The sequence below is a fragment of the Phlebotomus argentipes genome, unplaced genomic scaffold, assembly GCF_947086385.1.
Source record: "Phlebotomus argentipes unplaced genomic scaffold, Phlebotomus argentipes genome assembly contig_32, whole genome shotgun sequence".
NCBI classification, from domain to species: Eukaryota; Metazoa; Arthropoda; class Insecta; order Diptera; family Psychodidae; genus Phlebotomus; species Phlebotomus argentipes.
In genome coordinates, this window is record NW_026776187.1 from 1 (window position 1) to 25,840 (window position 25,840).

The 25,840-nt window shown below is 48.5% G+C and overlaps 1 protein-coding gene across 1 annotated transcript; it reads left to right on the plus strand.

Moving 5' to 3' along the window:
• Positions 1–46: 46 nt before the first annotated feature.
• On the plus strand, positions 47–25,644 carry LOC132264198 (muscle M-line assembly protein unc-89-like; the record flags this gene model as incomplete). Its single annotated transcript, XM_059764311.1, has 29 exons — positions 47–926; positions 1,098–2,428; positions 3,110–4,671; positions 4,751–5,630; positions 6,073–6,765; positions 6,824–7,630; positions 7,686–8,461; positions 8,680–9,112; positions 9,220–9,945; positions 10,009–10,680; positions 10,825–11,535; positions 11,595–11,767; positions 11,989–12,079; positions 12,831–13,480; positions 13,545–13,698; positions 13,758–14,262; positions 14,320–14,452; positions 18,035–18,203; positions 18,459–18,504; positions 18,567–18,856; positions 18,922–19,891; positions 20,259–20,580; positions 22,194–22,484; positions 22,827–23,101; positions 23,167–23,357; positions 23,417–23,699; positions 23,760–24,101; positions 24,219–24,495; positions 25,462–25,644. Coding segments are annotated over 29 exons (14,693 nt in total), but the record flags the coding sequence as incomplete, so codon positions are not given.
• Between the last annotated feature and the right edge of the window lie 196 nt (positions 25,645–25,840).

A 25,840-nucleotide genomic window follows, 5' to 3' on the forward strand; every position in this document is an offset into this window, starting at 1 on the left:
GCCGCCGTTGTGGAAGAAGCCAAGGCTGAGAAGGCAATCACGAAAGCGAGGAAGAAGTCTGAGGAAGCCGAGAAACCTCAAGAAGCCGCCGTTGTGGAAGAAGCCAAGGCTGAGAAGGCAATCACGAAAGCGAGGAAGAAGTCTGAGGAAGCCGAGAAACCTCAAGAAGCCGCCGTTGTGGAAGAAGCCAAGGCTGAGAAGGCAATCACGAAAGCGAGGAAGAAGTCTGAGGAAGCCGAGAAACCTCAAGAAGCCGCCGTTGTGGAAGAAGCCAAGGCTGAGAAGGCAATCACGAAAGCGAGGAAGAAGTCTGAGGAAGCCGAGAAACCTCAAGAAGCCGCCGTTGTGGAAGAAGCCAAGGCTGAGAAGGCAATCACGAAAGCGAGGAAGAAGTCTGAGGAAGCCGAGAAACCTCAAGAAGCCGCCGTTGTGGAAGAAGCCAAGGCTGAGAAGGCAATCACGAAAGCGAGGAAGAAGTCCGAGGAAGCCGAGAAACCTCAAGAAGCCGCCGTTGTGGAAGAAGCCAAGGCTGAGAAGGCAATCACGAAAGCGAGGAAGAAGTCTGAGGAAGCCGAGAAACCTCAAGAAGCCGCCGTTGTGGAAGAAGCCAAGGCTGAGAAGGCAATCACGAAAGCGAGGAAGAAGTCTGAGGAAGCCGAGAAACCTCAAGAAGCCGCCGTTGTGGAAAAGCCAAGGCTGAGAAGGCAATCACGAACGAGGAAGAAGTCTGAGAAGCCGAGAAACCTCAAGAAGCCGCCGTTGTGGAAGAAGCCAAGGCTGAGAAGGCAATCACGAAAGCGAGGAAGAAGTCTGAGGAAGCCGAGAAACCTCAAGAAGCCGCCGTTGTGGAAGAAGCCAAGGCTGAGAAGGCAATCAGAAAGCGAGGAAGAAGTCCGAGGAAGCCGAGAACTCAAGAAGCCGCCGTTGTGAAGAAGCCAAGGCTGAGAAGGCATCACGAAAGCGAGGAAGAAGTCTAGGAAGCCGAGAAACCTCAAGAAGCCGCCGTTGTGAGAAGCCAAGGCTGAGAAGGCAATCACGAAAGCGAGGAAGAGTCTGAGGAAGCCGAGAACCTCAAGAAGCCGCCGTTGTGGAAGAAGCCAAGGCTGGAAGGCAATCACGAAAGCGAGGAAGAAGTCTGAGGAAGCCGAGAAACCTCAAGAAGCCGCCGTTGTGGAAGAAGCCAAGGCTGAGAAGGCAATCACGAAAGCGAGGAAGAAGTCCGAGGAAGCCGAGAAACCTCAAGAAGCCGCCGTTGTGGAAGAAGCCAAGGCTGAGAAGGCAATCACGAAAGCGAGGAAGAAGTCTGAGGAAGCCGAGAAACCTCAAGAAGCCGCCGTTGTGGAAGAAGCCAAGGCTGAGAAGGCAATCACGAAAGCGAGGAAGAAGTCTGAGGAAGCCGAGAAACCTCAAGAAGCCGCCGTTGTGGAAGAAGCCAAGGCTGAGAAGGCCGTGACGAAAGCGAGGAAGAAGTCTGAGGAAGCCGAGAAACCTCAAGAAGCCGCCGTTGTGGAAGAAGCCAAGGCTGAGAAGGCAATCACGAAAGCGAGGAAGAAGTCTGAGGAAGCCGAGAAACCTCAAGAAGCCGCCGTTGTGGAAGAAGCCAAGGCTGAGAAGGCCGTGACGAAAGCGAGGAAGAAGTCAGAGGAAGCCGAGAAACCTCAAGAAGCCGCCGTTGTGGAAGAAGCCAAGGCTGAGAAGGCCGTGACGAAAGCGAGGAAGAAGTCAGAGGATATAGGAAAGCCAAAAGTAAAGAGAACTAGCTTGAAATCGAAGAAGAAAGTTGAAACGGATGGCCCAGACAATACCACTGAGACTAATGGTTTCCGTAGTGTGGAGAATGGGGACAGTCATTCAGTGCCCATGAATGGTAAATTGGAAAAAATTGAAAGTCTGACCGCCGATGAGGAATATGAGAAATTATACCAGAAAGCTTTGGAAACTCGCGCTTATATGGAAGATGGCCGCGAGTGGACACGTGTGACTGATGAGGATAACAGCAACCGACAGATTCTTCTAAATAACGATCAAAAGCTTACTGAGGCAGTTAAGAGAGAGATGGAGGATCTCAAGAAGATGCAGAAGGATCGCGAAATGAAGAGGAAACCTGCCTTTGAGATGTTTTTGACGAATCGGTCAATGGGCGTGGGATCAACTGTGAAACTATCGTGCGCAGCAACTGGTCCCGAATATCAAGTGCAGTGGCTGAAGAATGGGAAACCCATTTCAAGTGGAGGAAAATATCGCATCCGGGAAAGCTGTGGTCTGCTTGCTCTCGAAATTCTAGACGCTACCGTGAGCGACAGTGGTGAATACACTTGCATCCTGAAGAATCGCAATGGTTCCGTCGAGAGTAGCTCGATGGTGACTATTTACGAGAAGTGTCGGGACGATGACGCATTCGCGCCACTCTTCACTCGAGGAATTCGAGGTAAGACTTACATTTTAATCTTCCTTCTCCACCAGATAGTTTGACGAGATGTAGAGGAAATATTCAACTGAGATCAAGTTCTATGTTGCAGCATACAGTGTGTGATAAATAAATGACGACAGTTGAAGCTGTGAGACACATTTGTCCCAGAGTTTAATCTGTCCCTATTTAATTGCCACTCACTGTACATTTGTTACATATTTATAGCCGCATGTTTGTTTTATGAGTGAGTAAATTCGTTGCAGTGACCCAAGTTAACGAATCACCCCCGTTTTCATTTTGCTGCGCTCACATAATTGATTTGCACTCTTGTACACACTTAATAGACCAAAATAGACCAATCATGACCGAATAATTTAGATAAATTCGGTTGATGAAGCAGCGCACGAAAGGTATGTATACCAATTATGTGGTTGATGCTGAGGAAAACAATACAAGAACGCATTGATCGATCGTTTCTCTTCTAAATCGAAAATAATGTATTTTCTATCTTCTTTCAATTCATGAATTGAGTGCGTCAAGTACAATGGCAAATTGCAATCGACCACATCATGAGGCAGTGTCAATGTTAATTATATCCCTTGGCGCGATGCCACGAGAACTGATTAATTGGTCAGAGGCAGTCGATTGAGCTGGGCGATCGATGTCTTCAGAAGGGTGCAATCAGTGCGTTCTGTCAAGTGCTGCTGACCAGTTCTCAGGTGGTCCCAACAATGGCGGACGTGTTGGTGGAAAAGAAACCTACCGTGAGCATTCAGGTGCCTCAGTCGATCATTAAGCGCGGTATAACTCCAGATGTCCTGCGAAGGAGCCGCAGCCGGCGCAGCCGCAGTGTCACGCCATTTCTGGCGCGTCAGGATCGCGAGACCACACCTTATGAAATTGGCCAAAATGTCCCTCACACGCTCGTGTCGGCGCTTTGCGTCCTGGATCAGGCTCTCGTTATGGACATCTCATCGGCCATCCAAGATGATCCAGTGCAGGTGCTCACATCGGACTTCTCCGTAATCGACAGGGCGTCCGTGATGGACATTTCCCACGGAGATTTCATCCTTGAGTACGAGGAGTACGAAGAGGAAATTGCCGATGATGCCAGTATAATGAGTGTCGATGACCGCGCCAGCGAACTGGATGAAAGTGAAACGCGATCGGAAAGATCAGAGAGTGAGGCGCCGGTGAGTGAGGCTGAATCTGTGGGTACAGAAGTGAGTGAGACGGGAGAGGGCGGTGAACCAGGTGCCAAGAAGAAGAAAGTGGTGAAAAAGAAGGCAGTAAAGAAGCCCGTAGTGAAAAAGAAAATTGTGAAGAAAGAGGAGTCGCCAAAGAAGAAGGCGGCCGGGAAAACGGGTGCCACCCCACCGCCAAAGGCTCCGCCCAAGAAACTCGCCGTCTCGAGTATGTTCAATCAGGCAGACTCGGCTCCAAAGCCCCCGAAACCCACGAAGCCACAGCCGAAGAAGAAGTCCAAGTCCCCATCGCCTAGGCCAAAGGGAGCCACACCAACGAAGTCAGCAGAGGAAGCGGCAGAAATCGCCAAGAAAGCACGCGAACCGTCTAAGGAGCCAGAAGAAGAGCCCGAAGAAGAGGAGGAGGAGGAAGAAGAGGGTGAGGAAGAGGGAGAGGAGGAAGAGCAGGAAGAGGAGCCAATGGACGAGTATCAGTACGATGAAGATCAGGAGCCAGAGGAAGAAGAGGAACCGACTCCAAAGTCTCCGTCGCCAGTATATACGGAAGACGATATTGCTGAGCAGAAACTCATTGCCAAGCTCACAGTCTATGAGCCTGACTACGATCCTGATATCTGGAGGAAGGTTAAAGATGAACCTCCACCGCCGCCCATCCATCTCGAGTTCCCACCGGAGAAGCCGAGAAAGGGCCAACTTCCTTACAAAAGTCTCACGGAGAAGGAGCGCGATATTGAGTGGCAGAAGGAGCGTGAATCCAGGAAGCCACCAGTTCTGTTGAACCATCTCACGGATCGTATAGTGTGCGAGGGAACACCAGTGAAATTGAGTTGCAGTGTATCTGGGCCGGATCTTCAGGTGAAGTGGTTGAAGAATGGTTTCACTATGGAGAAGAAGCCGTCAATCAAGACCACGTCGACCGATGGATATCTGGTACTTGATATGCCAAATCCCACTCCTGCAGACTCCGGAGTGTATGAGTGCGTGGTGAAGAACAAGAACGGGGAACTCTCCACTCAGGCCAATGTGACAATCTACCAGCTCTCAAGTGAACTCCACGTAATCCCGACAGTCATCGCAGCTAAAGGTATCTTCATTTGTGCTGTCCATCATTTGTGACTCCCTCTGTTCCCTCTAGAGCACCATTCGTCTGAGCATTGAGCGGCAGTTCATGGCAAGTCTCTGTCTTTCAGACTCCTACGACATCTACACAGATGAATTGATCGTGGAGTTCCACATCCGTGGTCAGCCTAGACCTCAGCTCGAGTGGGCCAAAGACGCCATTGCTCTGGATTTGAATGACGAGCGCTATCGCGTGGTTCACGAAGGCAACCTGTGTCAGTTGCTCATCTCGAAACCAACGATCAATGATAGTGGAAAGTACGTGTGCTTCGCCTCGAATGCCGCTGGCAAGGTTGAAGCCTCGCACTATCTGTACTTCGAGAGCAAAGAGGCCGTGACCCACGTTGCGGGCATTTTCCATGCTCACTCTAAGAAGTCCTTAGAGGAGATCACCGATGAACTGATGCCGCACATCACGCTGCCCGAGAGACCGAAGGATGATAATCAGGGCGAGAGAGTGAAGAAGGAGAAGCCAGCCGCGAAGGGTGTCAAGGGCGGGCCAAAGGCGGCGGCCGCAGCCGCTGCTGCGGGCAAGGGTCGTCGCAAGGAAGAGACTCTGCTCCACAGGAAGATCCTCACCTTCTCCAACAACTTGCGCGACATGACAGTGAATGTGGGCACAAAGCTGAAGCTCACGACCACAGTTATCGGGCCAGAGCCCAATATCAAGTGGACCAAGGATGGCATCGGCATCGCTCCGTCGCCGCGCTACAAGAACTCGACCAAGGAGGGCTTCGCGTGCATCGAGCTCAATGATCTCACGCTGGACGACTCCGGAGTCTACGCCTGCACGGCCAAGAACGCCGCTGGTGAAATATCAACCCAGGCGCAAGTGACGGTTTATGCAATAGAGGATGTCGACGCGATCGCCCCAATCTTCACTTTGCCAATTAGAGGTAAGCTCAAGTGGCGTTCTATAATTAAGTCGGCGATTGAGAGCCAATTTCACGAGTCTGTGAACCTCCCCAATTGTTTTTCAATCATCCAAATTCCTCAGCGTCAAGCAAGATTAAAGAGACAATGAAGAGGTGTGTGTCATTGACATTCTTCTCTATTTTCTGAATAATTTTCCAACTATTTCAAACAATATCAATTAATATGTTGCACAGCAAGGGGAGAATTAAATAGTTAATTTGAAAAGGGTTACAAAAATACTTCTGGGTTGAAACGAATTGAGAAATTTCCTATGAGAAACACTTAAGAACGTATAATTTATAGTGTCTGTGCGCATAAATCCGTCACTGAGCTCTCATAGTGCAACCTTAAGCCAATTATCACTCCTAGAATGCAATGATTATGCAATCAAATCGATTGATGTGCTATTTTTACCCCTTCAAGATACTTACCACGCCGCGGAGAACGACTTAATTCTGTCTTGCAAGGTGCGCGCTCATCCGCGACCGCAGATCGTGTGGATGAAAGATGAGGTGGAGATTCCGCCAGAGGAGAGGATTCAACAGGTGGAGCATGCTAATGGGGTGTGCGAACTGCTGATCCACGCCCCGTCGACCAAGGACAGCGGCACGTACTCTTGCACGGCCAGCAACTCAAAAGGCATGCAGAAAGTGGCGCACAGAACGCTCGTGCAGGCACAGTATATCGCACCTGTGGACGTGCAGCCGCGCGACGAACAGAAGCCAAAAGGACGCAAGATGGGCAAGAAGAAGGAGAAGCCCACATCCACGGGCATTCCCAGCGCCAAGTTGTCGTTGGTCTTCCAATCCTTCCTCACGAGTCGCACTGTGAAGGAGGGCCAGCCTGTGAAGCTGACGTGCTTCGTCGCTGGACCGGATCCAAATGTGAAGTGGCTGAAGGATGGGGCAGGATTCGCCCCGTCGCCAGTGCTCAAGGTGAATAATGCCGACGGCTTCCTCACGTGTCACTTCCTCAGCCCCAAGGTCGAGGACTCGGGAGAGTATTCTGTGCTGGTGAAGAACTCCATGAGCACCATCACCTGCTCCTGTCGTCTGGACGTCTATTCTGCTCACCTCACCTCGGACTTCCCGCCGATGTTCACTAGAGCGCTCAAAGGTAAAGCGAATTGCGCGGATTCGATCGGATGTGTGTGACCTTTGAATCACCTTTTCAGACAATTATCACATCAACACGAATGAGCTGATCATCGACAGCCACATCCGTGGCCAACCGATGCCCAGCGTGTCCTGGATGAAGGATGGCCTCACTGTCAATCCAGACGGCACTTTCCAGCAGTTCGAGCACGAAGACGGAAGCATCGAGTTCGTCATCAGCGATCCTCAGCGCAGTCACAGCGGACGCTACATTTGCCAGCTGGAGAACCACATGGGCAAGGCTGAGCTTTCGCACTATGTCCTGTTCGAGGGCCGCGAAGTGTGCGAAACGGAGCCTGTGCACGGAGTCTATCACGTGGACCACGCGAAGATCCGCGAGAAGGAAGAGGCAGAGCGCCGAGCCCGCGAGCAAGCGCTGCTTCCAACTCCTCCGAGGCGAGAATCCGCGGTGGCGTTGGAAGGATCTGCCGATGTTTCGCCCAGGAAGACGGTGTCTAAGACACCGAGTCGCCTGGACAGGGTGATTCACGACGCCAAGACGAGGCTCACCTTCGCGGCGCCGCTGACCAACAGAGTGTGTGCCGTTGGATCCAAAGTCAAGCTCTCGTGCTACGTGGACGGCCACAATCCGCACTTCGAGTGGTTCAAGAACAACAACCCAGTGAACTACAGCACCACAGTGCGCAACTCCAGTCGTGACGGTCTGGGCATCTTGGAGTTCTTCGACGCTCAGCTCGATGACACTGGCGACTACAAGTGTGTGGTGAGGAACATCGCCGGAGAGATCAATTCGACGGCCACGCTGATGGTCTACGAGGACAGAAAGGACGTCGAAGTGCCGCCGTGCTTCGTCATTGGGCTGAAGGGTGAGAATCGAATCTTGATGGAATTGCCAAGCAAACTGATGACTTCTCTTTGCAGACAAGTACATAATCGAGCGCGATGAAATCCTCATGGAGTGCCACGTTCGCGGTGATCCCAAACCTAGCATTAGCTGGATGAGAGAGGGCGAACCGATCACCGACCCTCGCTTCCAGTTCTTCGAGCTGGACGATGGCGTTTGCCATCTCTTGATCACCAAACCAGTGCCCAAAGACAGCGGCGTGTACGCCTGCATTGCGGAGAACAAGCTGAAGCGCGAACAGACAGGACACTACTTAGTGTTCGAGGGCAGGGATGCTGAGCTCAAAAAGCTGGAGCCAGAGCCTGAGCCGGAAGTCAAGGAGCCGCCCAAGAGGAAGCCGATGGGCAAGAAGGCGAAGGCCAAGGCGGCAGCCAAAGCGGCCGAAGCTGGAGGTCCAGTGGACATGAAGAGTCGCTTGCAGTTTGTGGCTCATCTTGCGGACAGAACCGTTCCCGTGGGGGCCAAGTTGAAGCTGTTCTGCATCGTGGACGGTCCAGAGCCGCAGATCAAGTGGACGAAGAACGGATGCGGAGTCGTTGCTGGGCCGCGCGTGAAGAACGGCACGAAGGAGAACAATGCACTGATTGAGATCTTGAACGTCCTACCCGAGGATGCGGGAGAGTGGAAGTGCTCAGCCAAGAATGCCGCTGGAGAAATCACCTCCGTGTGCAATCTGATAGTGTTCGCGCCGCCACCAGTCGACATTATTCCACCCACATTCTCCAGGCCGATTTCTGGTAAATTGCATGCATTGCGTTGTGTGTTGAGTGTCTCGCTCCTCTTGTCGTCTGTGGTAAGTCTAAACCTGAAGCTTGAGGCTTCCGTTAACCCTCAATTTGCGATCTCAGTTGAATCTCGATGTCTAAATTTATATGATCACAATGTGGCATTCAGCAGACTCTCTTCCTGGTTGTAATGAGGCAACTCATGCGCAATTACCGCCTAATTGACGAGCTAATCGATGGGTAATTGCGACGTGATCAGTTCAGTTTGATCCGTGATCCTGTGCAGTTCAGGATGGAGATCAAGACGGAAGCGCCGCGCAAGGCGCGCGGGAAGAAGCGGGGCCAGAAGAAGAAGGAGACTTCGGATCTCCTGGCAGGAGACACAACGCCTATTTTCCTCACCCACCTGACGAACAGGACCGTCGAAGAAGGCATTCCAGTGAAGTTCTCATGCTTCGCCATGGGACCTGAACTGCAGGTGAAGTGGTTCAAGAATGGAGAATCCTATACGCCAACATCGCCCGTGAAGATGTCCTGTGAGGATGGATTGATTGTCCTGGAGTTTCTCAATCCCCGGAAGGACGATTCAGGACGGTACAAAGTGAATGTGTTCAACGCCAGCGGAACTATATCCTCCACAGCCTTCCTGGAGATTTACTCAATAAAAGGCGCCACAGTGACGGCAGATCTTCCGCCTGTCTTCACCAGCGCCATGAAAGGTATCACGCGCAGTCCTCGAGAGTCCTCTGAAGCCACATTGTGACAAAATCTATGATGAATCCTTGTGCCTGTGATAAATGTCATTGGTATTTATTCCCTCTTGCAGATTCATTTCATCCAGAAACCAATGAAATTATCCTTGAGTGTTTTGTCAGCAATCCTCCCCCACAGATTTCATGGTTCAGGAACAATGTCGAAATCACAAACACGGACAAATTCGCTCTCATATCAGAAAACAATCTCAGAAAGTTGATTATATCTCACCCCGAAAGCTTAGACAGTGGTCTTTATTCGTGCAAATTGCACAATAGCGAGCAGGAGCAGGAGGTTTCCTGCCATGTTGATGTGAACTCCTTAATTGGCTTGCCCAGAGTGAAGAAGGAACCCAAAGCCGAGGCAGAGGATCAGGATCTTCTGCCCAGAAAGAGGATTCAGCAGGAGGATGAGCAAGTGGCGCAGAAGCCGCAGAGTCGAGCGGAGAAGATGCGCGAGGCGGAGAGGAACAAGTTGGTCTTTGAGGTGTATTTGAAGAATGCAACGGCCAATGAAGGATCGACGATTAAGCTGATGTGCTGCGTGCGTGGACTCGAGCCAAGAGTGACTTGGCTGCGGAATGGCCAAGAAATTCCTCACGATCCCATCAAGTATTCCACAGAGAGTCGCAATGGCGTATTTTCGCTCGCCGTCAGCAATCTGACCCACTCCGATGCTGGCGAGTACTCGTGCCGCGTTGAAAATGCCATCAATGCGATCTACTCATCGGCGAAGGTGATCGTCAATGAGAAAGTGCAGAAGAAGGAATTGCCGATGGTGATCTCGGATAAGTTACTAGGTCAGTTCATCTACTGAGAGTATTTTTAATCATTTAGTGACGAGATTTATTAATTTCTTGCAGATTTCTATGACCAGAAGACCAATCAACTGATCTTCGAGTGCATGACAAGAGGATCACCGAAAATCACATGGTTTAGAGACAATAAACCTCTGCAGGATGAGAGATTCGACTACTTCTCAGACAAAAGTGGCTTGAACAGGCTGATAATCAGCAATCCCAGAGCTGATGATAGTGGAAACTACTCTTGTCGGATTCAGGATACCAATTTTGACGTCAAGCTTGATCATCATCTGTCTTTCGATGGCAGGAAGATCATCCGCGGAAGACATCTCGAGAAGGCCCAGCAAGAGCCGCAGAAGCCATCCAGTTCGCACACAGCACTGAGGCACAGAGACACGAGGAAGAAGCCCTATTTCACCACTTCTCTGATGGACAGAACAGCCGCCGAGGGATCGACGATCAAGCTGATAGCCAACGTGATGGGCGATGCCGACTCTGAGGTTGTCTGGCACAGGAATCACATTCCACTGGAGAGCTCTTCGCGTCATCGCACGATCTTCAGAGACGGCCTGGCGACGCTCGAGATTTTCGGCGCCACTCCAGATGATTCTGCAGAGTATTCTTGTGTTGTGCGGAATCGCTACGGTCAGGCGGAGTCGAGTTCCAAATTGAAGGTGTACGAAGGGTTTGAAACCACCCCAATGCCACCCACTTTTACCAGGAGTATCAAAGGTATTTGGCGAGATTTCCCCGAGGAATTAGCTTTGGATGCCTTACTGAAAACTTACACACTTTCTCATTTGCATTCATCCTCTGTCGCTTAGCCATAAGTCTCTCCCTCTGTTGAACCAATACTGATCTCTGGTCTCATTGCAGACACTTACAACATTAACGTGGATGAACTGGTGCTTGAATGTCGCGTTCGTGGCCAGCCTCGTCCCTCGATCACATGGTACAAAGACGGCGAGGAGCTGGACACGCACATGAACAAGAAATACGAGCAGCAGGACTCTTACGATGGCTTCTGTCGTCTGCTGATCAGCAAACCCACGCCGACCGACAATGGCATCTACATCTGCAAGGCCGACAATCCCGGACACTCGGACAAGATCCAGCACATGGTGCAATTCACAGGCAAGGACAGCAGCATCCTGGAGCGAACGCACGGCTTCTACCATCGCGATCCCAACAAGCCGCACTTCTCCACTGTGCTCACGGACAATCTGGTGCCGATCGGCGGCACGATCGGTCTGCAAGTGGAGGTTCACGGGCCCGTGGACGTGCAGTGGCTACGCGGCAAGGACGTACTGACGTCGGGCGACAAGGTCAACACGTATGCCGAGGAGGGCACCTACACGCTGGCAGTGTCGAGCGCCACGGCCAAGGAGTCCGGCACCTACACCTGCCGCGCCACAAATGCATTTGGCAAGTCCGACAGCATCGCGCACGTGCACGTGATCGCGCCGGCTACCGTGAAGGGTGGCAAGCCGCCGCAGATCCTCGACAGACCGCCCAAGGAGATGGTCCTCATGACTGGCGACAACCTCAAGATCTCCTTCAGGATCCAGGGCGATCCCAAGCCACAATGTGAGTGCGGCGAAGCCACGAAAGGTGGGAAGAAAAAATGACTCTCTCGCTCTTTGCAGTGTATTTCTTGAAAGGATTGCGAGATCTCTCCAAGAACTCACGGTGCTACAAAGAGAAGCACGACGACTACGTCCGATACAATATCGAGCAGTGCAGCCTACAGGATTCAGGAACGTACTGCATAATGGCGAGGAACCGCTTTGGCATTGATCGAGCATTTGTCGCCGTACAGGTAAAATTCGCGCTCAGAATTTCCAACTAAAACATCTGATAAACTCTCAATGGCTTCTCTTTTTTCACGCTTATCTTTCTCTTATCTATTTCCATGCTGGCTTTTTACACACTAACAACCGATCCTCGCTTTTGCCATTTTCTTACTTTCTGGTTTTTCCATTCAAATTGAATTATGTAGATCATTAATCCTAAGCAACACAATATCGCTGCCGTTAACAGGTTAAAGCAAGAGCGCGATCAATAACGCCATCGAGGGAATGGAATTACACACCGATAACCGTGGATAGCACAGAAGTTTCATATTTTAAAAGTAAGTATTTTCACCATTTTTTGTGTCTTTCTTTGCTTGTTTAACAAGTCGTGTGATTGTTCGCTTGTGTTAAGCAAATTCTAGCGGAATTTCCTGTCATTTATTGGATATTCTGTGAGATTTCTCACGGGATTTCCGTAGAATCTTCATGTGCCTTTATTGTCTTCTTGTAATCCACTCATTTGTACAGTGAAAATGTGATTGTGAATCAACCTTTCGCAAGAGAAATTCAGTAATTGTTCTGTGACTCAGTGAAAAATTCATCTTTCCGTGTCTCACGTCTTGTTTATGACGTCAAATTGTCCAAATATTTGTCCGTATCAATCGTCACAGTCTGTTTCTTCACTCTTGAATATCTTCTCAGCACCTGAATATTTTCTTCTTGTAGGTTTTCACGATGAAACGGAATGTTCGCAAAATTATGTTAAATATCTAAATAATCAATTTCACTTCTATAACTCTTCAATTGCTCTCACTTATATTGTAATACACTGGCAAATGATGTGGAAATTTACTAAGAAGGTCAAAAAGTATATGCTTAATTGTAATAAAGAAGAAAAACACCGTCTTACAACTCTTGCTTTCTTGTTTGATCATCATCTTGCGATCTTGTGCTTCAACACGAACACGATCGTGTGCCGCTGTTTGCCTTTCTTATGCTTGAATAAACACTCAAACTTGTGTGTGGCTTTTTTCTGCTCTCCTTTGGAGCCGCATTGCATCTTGAGCTGATGACCTGTTGTGCTCTCAGATCCACCAGAGCCCATTCCCGCTGAGCCCCTGGTCGTGGACAGTGGGAAGAATCACGTCAGCCTCTCGTGGCTGAAGCCACCGCCCGGCGACGCCGCGCCTGTGATTGCGTATAAAGTCGAGGCTTGGCTGGTGGGCAAAGACGGCGGCGCGCGATGGACTGAGTTGGGAGTGACGCCCATCAACAGCTTCGACGCCTTCAACTTGCAGCAGCGCTGCGAGTACCACTTCCGCGTGACGCCGAGGAATCGCTACGGCTGGGGTCCGTCTGTGCAGACATCTCAGTCTGTCCTCGTCGGAGTTCCCGTCCAAATGCCAGAGTTCACGAAGATCCTCCCCGGACAGCTGAAGGCGCTCATCGAGCGCGAAATCACGCTGGAGTGTATAGTCAAGGGACACCCAAAACCCGATGTGATCTGGTACAAAGACGGCCTGGAGCTGGAGAGCGAGGATAGAATCTCGTGCAGGTCCCTAGGATCGGTCTGCAAATTGACAATCGTCAGTGTGAGGAGCACGGATTCTGGAAGATACACTTGTGAAGCCACAAACAGAGCTGGACGAGTCTCAACCTTCGCGCGCTTGCTCGCTGTTGAGGATCGCAAGATTTTCGAAGCTGACGGCGAGCTCAAGCGATTCATAGAGACTGATCTGGTCAGTGGAATCACAATCACGAAGATTAGTTGAGAGTTTTTGACGACATTCATTTGGTTTCCAGAGTCTCATCAGCGAAATGCAGCCTCAATTCACAATGAGATTGCGAGATCGTCGCGTTCAGGTCACCTTCCCCGTCCGCCTCACCTGCCAATGCATAGGTCTGCCCCTGCCCGAAGTTGTCTGGTTCAAGAATGGAAAGGAAGTCGAGCAAAATGGTGAGAAATGCACAATTTTCCATGACTAACGATCGTAAAAATAATACTCTTTTCTCAAGATCGCTTCAATGTCTGGAACGAGAACAACTTCTACACCCTTGAGATCCTGCGAACCACCTTGGATGACGGCGGAAGGTACACCGTGACGGCTCGCAACGAGATGGGCTCTGTGTCCTGCCACTGCAATCTCGTGGTGGACAAGGGCATTCGGGCTTACATAGCTCCGGACTTCTATTGCGGTCTGGATCCTCTGTACACCTTCCGCGAAGGCTCAGAGATCAGGCTGTCCGCTCAGGTGGAGGCTTATCCCTCTGTCGGCGTCACTTGGCACAGAGATGGGGCGAAGTTGCGTCCTAGCAGGAGGATTGTTGTCACGCTGGATCACAACGGCTTCGTTGAACTTGTGATCGCCGATGCGAAGACTAGCGATGCTGGGATTTACACCTGCGTGGCTTCGAATGCTGTCGGTCAGGCTGAGAGTTGCTGCAGAGTCACAATTGAGGGCTCGTCAGATGATCAGACGGACAGAGCAGCGATCCCGAGAGTGACTGAAGGAGATCACCCGTAAGATCACGTCGCCCAGCGCCTCCTGAGCCCATGCTAATCCTCTTCCGTTCGCAGGTACTCCAAGGAGCCGATGTTCATCACGAAGCCACGCTCGAGCGAAGCCTACGAGGGCGACACTGTGATCATTCACTGCGAAGTAATTGGCGATCCCAAGCCCGATGTCGTCTGGCTAAGAGATTTCCTTAAGGTGAGCTCGCGTTTAACTGCAGGCATTCCCATAGTGGGAAATGTTAAATTAGTTTTCTACCTCAAGTCGGGGTCATGCACATTATTTCTGCCCGCAGATGTTCTTTTGCTCTCACCCAAAATGCGAATTGGCCGTTTATGAAACCTTCATGCCTTAAATGGTATCAAAATTGTGTGGTATTTACTTTATGTTCATTACAGGGTTTTTTTGTGATTAATTCTTAAGAGAAGCAAATTGAATGGAATTAAGTTTTTATCTCTTAAACAATTACCGTGAAGCATTTTTCGGGGTGATCTTGAGGAGAGTAATTTTTATATGTTTTCATAACTCTCCTGGTAAATGAACTCTTTTCAGCGGTGCGATCACGATGACTTTTTGCACATCCGAACGCGTTGAGATGAATTACACGATTGGAAAGGTCATTACCACATCTCTTATTGCGCACTCTTGTGCCATTCAGACTATTCACAGAGGCTCTAATGAACTTTTGTGTTCTGCTGGAATTTCGGCACGATCTCTGCTTTTTTCAGATTGGCGGTAATTAAATTTGCCACTTCACCTGTTTTCTCTTCACGCCGCATTTCTCTCGCAAAAAAAACAGCCAAGAAATAAAGAGATAAAAAGCCAACGAAAATGTACAATTTGTACTGAAAAATCAAAACAATCCGCATACCTTGTAAAAGAGTGAAATTCATCGATATTCTGTCTAATCTCTTGTACAGCAATTTCATTTATGGATTGCCAGCTCGAGCATGGAACGAGAGTGCTTTTTTTCATCTCCATTGAGTGCCTCAATTCGCCAAGATTAATCTCTTGTCGTGCAGCGCAATATCTTCTCGCAAGAGTTTCCAAAGCGATCGCTTGAGTGACTTAAATAATGCATGAATGGAGAGCAAAGTACACCCTCAATATAGGAGACACAGAGTGTGGCCGCGATGTTTTGCTGAAAACGGGCAGAATGAGATTTTATCATCATGTCAAAAATGCCAAATTGCAATACTGTTTAATTAGTTATAGAAAAGGAACATGAGCATTTTACTTGCAATTTCTCTTTCTCATTGCTTTTCGGCTAAGTGAATTGGGCGAGGCGAAGCTGCGGCTTCACCGATTGCAATTCTATTCAATGTAATCCGTAAATGCTCTGAGAAATTTAGAAATCAAGCATAGAGCAGCATTACATTTAAATCGATGGTTAAATGAGAAAGAATATTGATAAAAGGCCAGAAGAAAAGAGTGATTCAATTGAATTCTGAGCGCAACAGTGCGTGCATGGCGCTAAACATCGCGTAACCGCGCGAGATTGTCGGCATGTTTGTCATTCTCAAGTGAATTTATAAGCCAAAGAGTAGCGACGCACGTTGAAAAATTGCCAGTCCTCCTGCTGCTGAATCCACACAAGCTCTTGCAGAGATTGCTGATGTTTTGCTGGCTCCACTATGCGGGATATGCAAATTCTGCTCGGCGCTATGCACGACACAACCATAATTGGAAGCAATTCGCCGAGTGAGCAACTGCCTAATGGCAATGCTTCGCAGCATCTGAAGATGCCATTTGGCGGGGTGAATCGCGGGCTCACACACCTTCGCGCGGGGGAAGTTCGGACAGATGACGAGGCGGGATTTGTGGCACAGGAAGCGACCATCTGAGATGACAATTGAGCTGCGGCACGCAATGTGTGCCCACTCTCGCGGCGAAGAGCACTGAGAGAGGTGGTGGCGGAGCAGGAGAGGGATCAATGAATCTCAAGTGGCGCTTCAGGTCCAGTTGAGCTCGAGTCGTTGAAACGCGTGGGTCGAATTGCGGAGTGCTCGTGATTTCTGGGTGAAGCGTTGACATTCAAAACAAACCATAAAACATAAAGCATCTCAGGAATGCCGTGTGAATCGTGAGTGATCCATTTGTGGACGACTCTGCACAGAGGATTTCCCGCCAGGCTTTCGCAGTGTTGAGCCTCTCGAGGTACAATCACACCATTGCAGGAGTTGTTGCTAATTGTGGGATTAATTGACCAGTATTTAGCCATGGCGAAGTGTTATAATTTGTAGATACAGTGATTTGTGGTCGTGCTGCACCTCAATTTGCATGGTCACGCATCTCCTAAATCAATCAAATTTGATATATTTCTCGCCCAGGATTTTATTTTTCTCACAGCGAGCAATAAGACTCTTTTTTTCCCACTTTTATAATCAACTTCACGGGCACACACCAGCGAAACTTTTGTCTCATGCGATATTGTGAAAAATGTTGATTTACACTAAAAGTTCATATACGGTAAAGGACGTGTGATTCATGCGAGACACTACTTTTTTCGTCAATGTTGCTCTATGGAGCAACTTGAGTCGCTCAACCCAGCGGGGAGAATATAATCTCAGGCAAACATCAAACTGCGAAAGTTGAAGATTGAGTGTGTCTTATTATATCATATCACAATTTACTTACTCTGCACACATCGCAAAACCACATTTCAGTGACTAAATAAAGTGGTGTAGTTGTGGTGGGAGTCGAAGCGCCGGAAAAAGACGCTCAAGGTTCCGCAATATTCAAATTCAGAAGGGTTTCCCCAGGACTGTCGTCAGAAGGTCATGAGAAAATCACAAGACAGTCCCGTGAATGTCTTTTGCACATGCTTACGATATTCTGTCGCATATTATATGCAGAAAATACATTGATTCTTTATAACATTAAGAAAATAAGCTGGGAAATGGCGTACGGAATGTCGTACGACAATCTATCGAAAGCTCTCTTGAATGTCTAAACCACTGAACATTGCGTGTCTCATGATTAAACAATAAGAACATAACATTCTGGTATAAATATCTCTTAGAGTATTCAATTTTACTCTATTGTAAAACAAGGATTGTCTTATAAAATTCTAATGGATATTCCTAAAACATTCTACAGAGAATGAAATTTATGAACAACGACATATATTTTACACTTTCTTAGCCTCTTCTCAAGTCAACTGCTCACACCTCTTTTCTGCAACAGGTTTTTATTTGCACTGGACAATCTGTTATTTAAAAAAGTATCTCGCACAGAATTAGAGATCTTTTTTGCTAAGACGTTCGACATTTAATCGCAAGTGAATATTGCAGATCTTAATCTTGTCTTCTTGACCATGCGGCGAATGGGGGAGACGTCGCTCTGTGTTAGAATTCATTGTGTGTTCAGCCGCCGAAAGTGGCTCAAGTTTAATTCAATAACACACTCAAATGGGTCGAGCGAGATCAATTGAACTGCGGAGGAAATAATTGATATTGACAGAAGAGCATTGCGTGAAGCAAATTGATTCCCATTTGTCATAATCATGAGCGAGGGAGAAGACATCTGGGTTGTGTGAATTCAGCAATTGCAGCGTGTGTGTAATCATATTAATTCGCAGTGAAATGCGCGATTTCTCGCGTTGGCCGTTTAATAAGAATTCACCACATCATTTTCATATTTCACTCAATGTTTATTGATCACTGTATTTGGCTGTGGTTTTCCATAAATTGTAAACAGAGTTTGCAGTCTTCGCGATTGGCAATTTAAGATAATTAGACGGAAATTGTGACTGTTTTTCTTTTCTGTTTCTCTCAATAGCCGGAATACTACAAAGATGCTCCACATTTCCATCGCGTGGGAGATGGTCCAGAGTACCGCTTAGAGATTCCCAGGGCGAAATTGGACTACACCGGAACATACTCAGTGATCGCTACAAATTTCCATGGAGAGGCCAAAGCAATAATTTCCCTGCAGATTTATGCCAAAGGTAAAAACAAAGAGATTATTGCGCGCGCATGTGAATTTTCTCTTTAACATCTCTCGCCGTGTCACAAAATACCAGAGATTTTTTCTACCTTATACGCGAATGTTGCGAGTGGGGAATGAAATGGAAATATATCGGCTAATTAAAAAATTATCCCGCATGGCATATCTTATTGGCTAATAGAGTGTTAAGAGAGAAAAAAAGACACGCAATTACGTCATTTATCTAATTAAAAAATTCTCTCGATGCCATTTGCAGATTTAGACAAGGTGAAAAGTATGGATAAAGGATCGATCAAGCACAGGTGAGAAGATTGAATTGCTTTTTCGGCGGATTTGGTGAGATCTTGTGCATTTTGCTTTGCAGCAATGTGGAGACATTGCCTTCATTCCTGAGCCACCTGAAGGACCTCAGATGCTGCGATGGCGACGCAGCGACGCTGGAGTGCAGAGTCATTGGACAGCCAGAGCCGAACATCTTCTGGGAGAAAGATGGACGACTGGTGCAGATGGGAAATGACTTCTCCAGCAAGTACGACGGAGAGAAGGCCACACTGTCGCTGGCCAGGATCTTCCCAGAGGACGAAGGTTCGTACACGTGTATTGCCTCGAACACAATCGGGAAGACCTACTCCTCAGCAGTCCTTATTGTCGATGGTAAGAATCCTGTAAATCCAATTTCAAGCCAGAATTCTCTCCTCACTTCTCACTATCCTTGTCAGTTCCTGAGGAGAAGGAGAATCTCCTGAGCAAGCAACTCAATCGTCCGCCTGGCATTTTGCTCTCTGCTCAATCAACTCCAAGATCCACGCCGCGAACGACGCCCATCCGCAGCAGTTCTCCACACCGCGTGTCCTCCATGTCCTTCAGGAGTCCCTGCATTGACATCACATCGTCGAAGCACCTCAAGTTCTCCGCGCCCAAGTTTTACGCCCTGCCGCAGAATAAAGTGGCCGAAGAGGGCGAAAATGTGCGCTTCCAGTGCGCAATCGCCGGCCATCCGACGCCCTGGTCCACATGGGACATGAACGGGACGATCGTGACGCCGACAGCGAGGATCACAGTGAAGGAGTGCGACGACCTGCGAATCCTGGAGATTGAGCAGGTGACTCAAGAGGACGCCGGGTTGTACAGAATCACACTCGAGAATGACTTCGGGCGCATTGAGGCCACTGCTCGGCTGGATGTGATCTGCTGTCGGGATCGATCGGCCAGAATGCTGAGGACGAGCAGTGCCTCGCCGAGACGCGCTGGCGTGTGGTCACGGAGACTGATGGGCAACAGCACGGCGATTGGAGGTCGTCTGGCGCTGGCGTGTGACTTCAGACGAGGAACTTCCACGCCAGCCCGGAAGTTCTACCACAACGGTGAGGAAGTGGAGGAATCGGAGAGGATAAAGATCGCAGACAATGTTCTGGTTGTGGACAATGTGACAGTGGAAGATGAGGGCATTTATACGTGTGTAGCTTACACAGAAGACTGCATCATGACAACCTCAAAGTGTGTGACTTTCGCCGACAATCCAGTGAATCCGCCACGAATTGTGAAATGTTTAACGCCCGAGGAAGCCCAAGACATTCGCACGTGCGAAGGAGCAGCCCTAGATCTTGAGCTGAGAGTGGAGTGCAGTGAGGTGTTTGACTACACGTGGTTCAGAGACGATAAAGCCATTCCCGATTCTGATGACATGAGGTGAGAGAGACTTTCTTGCAACCACATTTCACTTTCTACATAATTTGTAGTTTCGAAACAGAGAGAGATAAACATTATTCATGATGGTTCTTTCCATGGAAACAATAACGAAAGAGGATCATGAATATTTTATGACGAAAGCTTTGTGCCACAGGCATGAAGAGATTATGCGCATGAGTCAATATTGCTGCCTCTTATTTCCTTATGCATCTTCTTGATGTGCACATTAAATGGCAAGCGATTGTCGTCATTCCCAGGAAAAAGAGAGCCTTAAGACTAGATAAGGAGTCTAAATTGTCGTCAATCAAAATCATTAGTCTGTCGAGGCGTCAATCTATTTATGGCTTTGCCTTCTCTTAATGCCCAGATACATCGATCACGGAGATGGCTTGCTGGTGCTCAGCATCGCCGATCCATTCGTGCCGGACTCTGGCGTCTACAAGTGCGTAATCACCTCGCCGGCGGGTGAGTGTGAGTCCTCCTGTCCGGTGATCGTCACCGAGTGCACTCATGAGTCATCCGGCGTGTCTGAGCAGCCGCGGCCGCTCTTCTCGAAGCCACCGCTGCCAGTTGTCTCCCATCCGGGCGCCGAAGTGGCCTTCTCAGCGCGAATCTCGCCGCCTCAGTCGCGCATCTCGTGGTATCTCAACGGCCGAGAAATTGGGCAAAACCCTTCGGCGCATTTTCAGGTGAGTCAGAGTGGTAATTAAGAGAGAAATTGCCGGATAAAGAGAGAAATAAGTGTTGTTGAGGAGTCTGAAGGCCGTGAAACGAACGAGTTTGTATTGTAAACACCACCATAAAGTGTGTGTATGATTTCGTTGTGGAATTCCCTGACGTCAAATCACTCTCTTCAGCGTATCGCTTTTCTTATCCATTCTGGTATTGTGAAATATACAATTACCTTTGAGTTGCGGTGTGTTGTTCAGAGTCTCTTCTTTGTCACAACCCAACTGACTTGCGTGCGCTCTGCGCAAAGTACTCAAAGTGAAGAGATTTTCGGATTTAAAACAAGCTGTTGAAGAAATCAAGGATCAGAAGTGGGGCACTATCTTTGATTCTTTGGATTTCCTTGGATTTTCAAGCAAAATCAATAATAAAAATATTTTTTCTAGGTTATGTAACTAATTACGGACAGATTTCCAGTCATTGGTGGCAGAATTAGACATTTACATGCAATAAAAAGTCCTTTTCTGAACCTTTGACGCCATGAAACACTGCAAATTGTATTGAATTCGAACATAACCTCAAAAATAGTCATGTGAAATTGAAGGAATGTCCATTTAGAAATCTTTCTGGATGATTTTGAGTGTGAATTAGCAATTTTAAGATCATTGGCAAATCATAATGAGATTATTTTGTGATCTAGAATGCTTCAAAACGGAATTTTTGAGGTTATGGTGGGAAAAGACCGCCCAAAATGTGTTTTTAAGTCGATTCTTACGGAAAATTTGCATGGAAACTTAAGAAATTCATTATAATTTGGAAACAGTCTTTACAATCTTAAAAAAAAATTGTTTTCTCTCTGTATTTATTTATAAAAGTGTCATCTCTTAAATTAAAATATATCTCAATTTTAAAAATTGAGAAAAGATGAGAAAAAGTGAAGAGTTTGTGCTGATTACAAAGCTCTGTTTTCTACATATTTCTGGCATTTAAGTAAATTTTTCAACCTCATCTTTTCCACGTCATGGTTTCCAGCGGATTGCAAATTATCAATTGACTGAATAAATGGCTATCAGCGCTGTGAATCAACACTTGTAAATGCTAATAATTACGCGTGTAATCGCGACCGCTTGCGGCTGACGAATTGCCTCACGACGTTGCCAGCCGGGATGATCTCTCATGTGGCGATGTTTGATAAAAACCACACAGAGCGCGGCAAGCAAGGCAGCAAGAGTGTAGTTTTGAGCGCGAGACTTTGCAGGTGAAAAATATCGGAATTTCCTCAAGTGGAAATAGTCGATGGTAACAAATTCATAAGTTCGGTCACGGTAGTTTTTTTCCTCCTCTACTCTTTTCAGCCCACTTTCTCGGACTCTTCCTCTAAAACAGTTAATTGCTGGCGCAAAATGGGCAAAAAAAAATTGTTAAATTGAAACTGTGAGTGCGCGCTTTTGAGTGAGCATTTTGTGGAGCACAAACGTCCCGCATTTTCAACCACAGAATGTTCTTCAGATATCAGGGCATTCTCGAGATTTGTGTGCGCTTAGAGAGAGAGTCATTCAATGCAAATTTGTGTGCTTGTGCGGAAGGATTGGCGAGTGATTTGTGTGTTTCTCTCTGTCTTGAATTTTTGTAGATTGAGGAAGAGGAAGACGGTTTGAGTATTTTGCGGGTCATTGGGCTGCAGCACGATCACAGTGGGGAGATTAAGTGTGTGGCAGAGACGAGAGCCGACTGTGACGGAAGACACGACACTCAGGCCATTGTCTACACCAGCCTGGCCGTTCTCCCCGAGGTTCCGCCCAGTCAGTGTCCGGCGCACATCCTCAGCGGGCCGCAGGACTGCACGACGCTCATCGGCGGCAGGATTGTGCTGGAGGCTTTCTTCGCCGGCCATCCGGATCCGGCAGTCAAGTGGATGAGGGCAGTGAGTATGACCCAATTGATGCCAATGCACCAATCAATTTCAATTAATCCGTCAATTACTGGTGGCACGATTATGGGATCGCGCATGTGTCGTCTTGGCATCAGAGCCAGTTTCTAGCGCTCCTCAGCGTTTGCCACACAATTAGAGTGATCAGCGAAGCGGAGAGAAGTACCGTCGCGTCGCGCAAAATATTAGGGAAAATTACAGATGATCCGGCCACATAACATGTTCTCAAGATCACACAATTGCCACGTGAATTGCTGCAACCTCAATTTTCGTATTGAATTTCACTTGGTCATGATTCAATTTATTATATTCCGCCTGTCTCATTTTCATCCTCAGGGTCGCATCATATCTGAGACAAGCAACAAAACCATGAGCACCACAAAGGGACGCTCCGTGCTCTTGCTCACGGACATAACAGCCGACGACAGCGGCAAGTACACCGTAGAAGTGGCGAACGAACACGGAGGCGACACAGCGTCAGCCTCTGTGGCAGTCGAGGGTCCTCCAGAGCCGCCCGGAGGACGCCCCAGCGTCTCACCGGGCGTCGACAGAGTCGCCGTGGCGTGGTGTGGACCACCTTATGACGGAGGCTGCATGATCACGGGATTCAGGTGAGAAGAGCTGCGAAGCACTCTCAATCTTCGATCTTCACGATCTGTTTTCTTCTTCTCCTCAGCCTCGAGATGCAAGAGGATGACGCGGAATGGAAGGAAGTGGCTCAAGTTGTCGACTCCCTGGCATACACTGTCAAGGATTTAACGCCTGGATTGAAGTATAGATTCCGCGTTCGGGCAGAAAATACTCATGGGAAGAGCGAACCGAGTCTTGCCAGCGATGAAATACTCATGAACTCTCCAGACGTCACAGGTAAATGTGAGCTTTTGTGCCTCTCAGGTCGAATGGTAACTGAGCCTCTCTCGCTGCAGATGCGGAAAAGTCTCCGGTGGACGTGGCTCCTGGAGGGGACTTCAAGAGCCGCTTCGAGATGCTCGAGGAACTGGGCAAAGGTCGCTTTGGTGTGGTGTACAAAGTCGTGGAGAGAGACACGAGCAGAACTCTGGCCGCCAAAGTGATCAAGTGCATCAAGTCGAAGGACAGGGTGAAAGTGCAGGAAGAGATCTCCATCATGAAGTCGCTGCAGCATCCCAAACTCCTCCAACTGGCCGCCACCTTCGAGACTACCAAAGAGATTATTATGGTGATGGAATAGTAAGTGGTTTGCAGGCTTCTTCCTTGGGGATTCTATTGATTTTCCTGTCACATTTGCAGCATAACTGGTGGTGAGCTTTTTGAGAGGGTCGTTGCGGATGACTTCACCCTCACGGAGAGAGATTGCATCCTGTTCCTCAGGCAAATATGCGAAGGAGTGAGCTATATGCACGAGAAGTGTGTTGTCCATCTGGACTTGAAGCCCGAGAATATCATGTGTCACACGAGAAATAGCCACCAAATCAAGATCATCGACTTTGGTCTGGCTCAGCGCTTGACTGACAACACTCCAGTGCGCGTCCTGTTCGGGACGCCAGAGTTCATCCCTCCGGAGATCATCAACTACGAACCGATTGGATTCCAGTCCGATATGTGGAGCGTGGGAGTAATTTGCTACGTCCTGTAAGTCACAGCGGCACGAGGCATTTAATAAAGACATTAAGCCACTTTGAATACAATTAACGATAATGGCTGGTATAATGAATATCATTTACTAAATTTCTGACTTTCTCGTCACAGTTTATCGGGTTTATCGCCATTTATGGGCGATTCGGACGTGGACACATTCACCAACATCACGAGAGCCGATTATGACTTCGAGGACGAGGCATTCGACGCTGTGTCACAAGACGCCAAAGAATTCATCTCTGGACTGCTGATCCATCGCAAGGAGGAGCGCCTCACGGCGCAGGAGTGCCTCAACTCCAAGTGGCTCTCGCTCGAGAACGACAACATGAGCAATGTTAAGCTCAGCACCGACAAACTGAAGAAGTTCATCATTCGCAGAAAGTGGCAGGTGAGATTTGGTTGGCGAGTGTTTGCTTTTGCTGTGCTTTTACGTTCTTATTTTGCATGTTTGTTGGTGTGTTTTTTCGTTCGATGTGTGCGTGTAACAGAAAACTGGCAATGCCATAAGAGCTCTTGGCCGGATGGCGACTTTGTCGGCCAACTCGCGACGCAATTCTGCCGCCTCTTCGGCACCCAACAGCCCTCGACCGTCGATCTCCGGGAATCTGCTGGCCTCCCTCAGCAGTCACATGTCCTCAGTGCACGAGGAAGTGGATGACTTGGAGGAGAAAGCCACGAAGGTGCACTTCGATGAGCAGAAGAAGAAGCCGAACGGGGTGAAAGATCGCGCCTGCAGTGAGAGGAGTGATTCTGGCTTCAGCGAGTGCTCCACAAATTGCGGATGCGCCCAACCGACCACTAACAAGTTGCAGATAATCTTTGATATTGACGACAATGAGGAGAGCGTGCCCGAGGAAGCCTCAACGGGTGGCTTTTCGCATGAAGTTCTCACGTCGAAGCTGGAGAAAATCGCGGAGCAGCAAAAGGAAACTGGTTCCGTGGTGAAAAGTGATGCCAGTGACAAATCCTCGTCACTCTCGCCAATCAATTTGAGTCCCTTGAATGACTTGGAGTATGATATCAAGCGCTACAACCTCACCAACTCCATCCAGACGCGCAAGAAGTCCCTGGAGAGCAGCATGAGGAAGGACTCGGCGCCGCAATTGTCCGTGCCCATCATTCACATCAGTCCGGAGAAGAAAGTGTCGCATCTGAAGGAGAAGTTCGATGTGAAGGCAAGTAAGAAGGATATTCAGAGGACCAGAAGTCCCAACAGTCGTGTGTTTGCAAAGAATTCCGCAGGAGGATCTTCAAAGACTGGTAATGTTGTGTTGGTTTTGTTGAGAGCTCAACTTAAGTCACTGACGGTGGCCTTTAGCATTGGCATTGATAACTGACTGTGATTCTCTTGCAGATCTCACAAATCGAACCGCAGCAAACGCACCCAGTGCTGGCCGGAAGATGGGTGGGCTAAGTGCTAAGGTCAGGGAGGTGACAGAGCGCCTCTCGGCGCCCAAGAGACTCCCTGAGCAGTCCAGCAGGTCAAATGCGACAAACACAGCGAGAACGACGAAGAAACTCACACTCTCGCACGAGAGCTTCAAGAAAGCTTCAGCGTTTTGGAAGTCCTAGTCACGATTAAGAGATTGCAATGTCCTTTTTCTATGTCCTGTATTTTATCCGCAATTTTTTAAAGTGTTACTGTTTCGTTCTTTTGTCTGACAATAAATCCTGATGGAGAAAATATATGACAAAATTTCTCACATTTGCAATCTTTATTTCTTGTCTCGTCG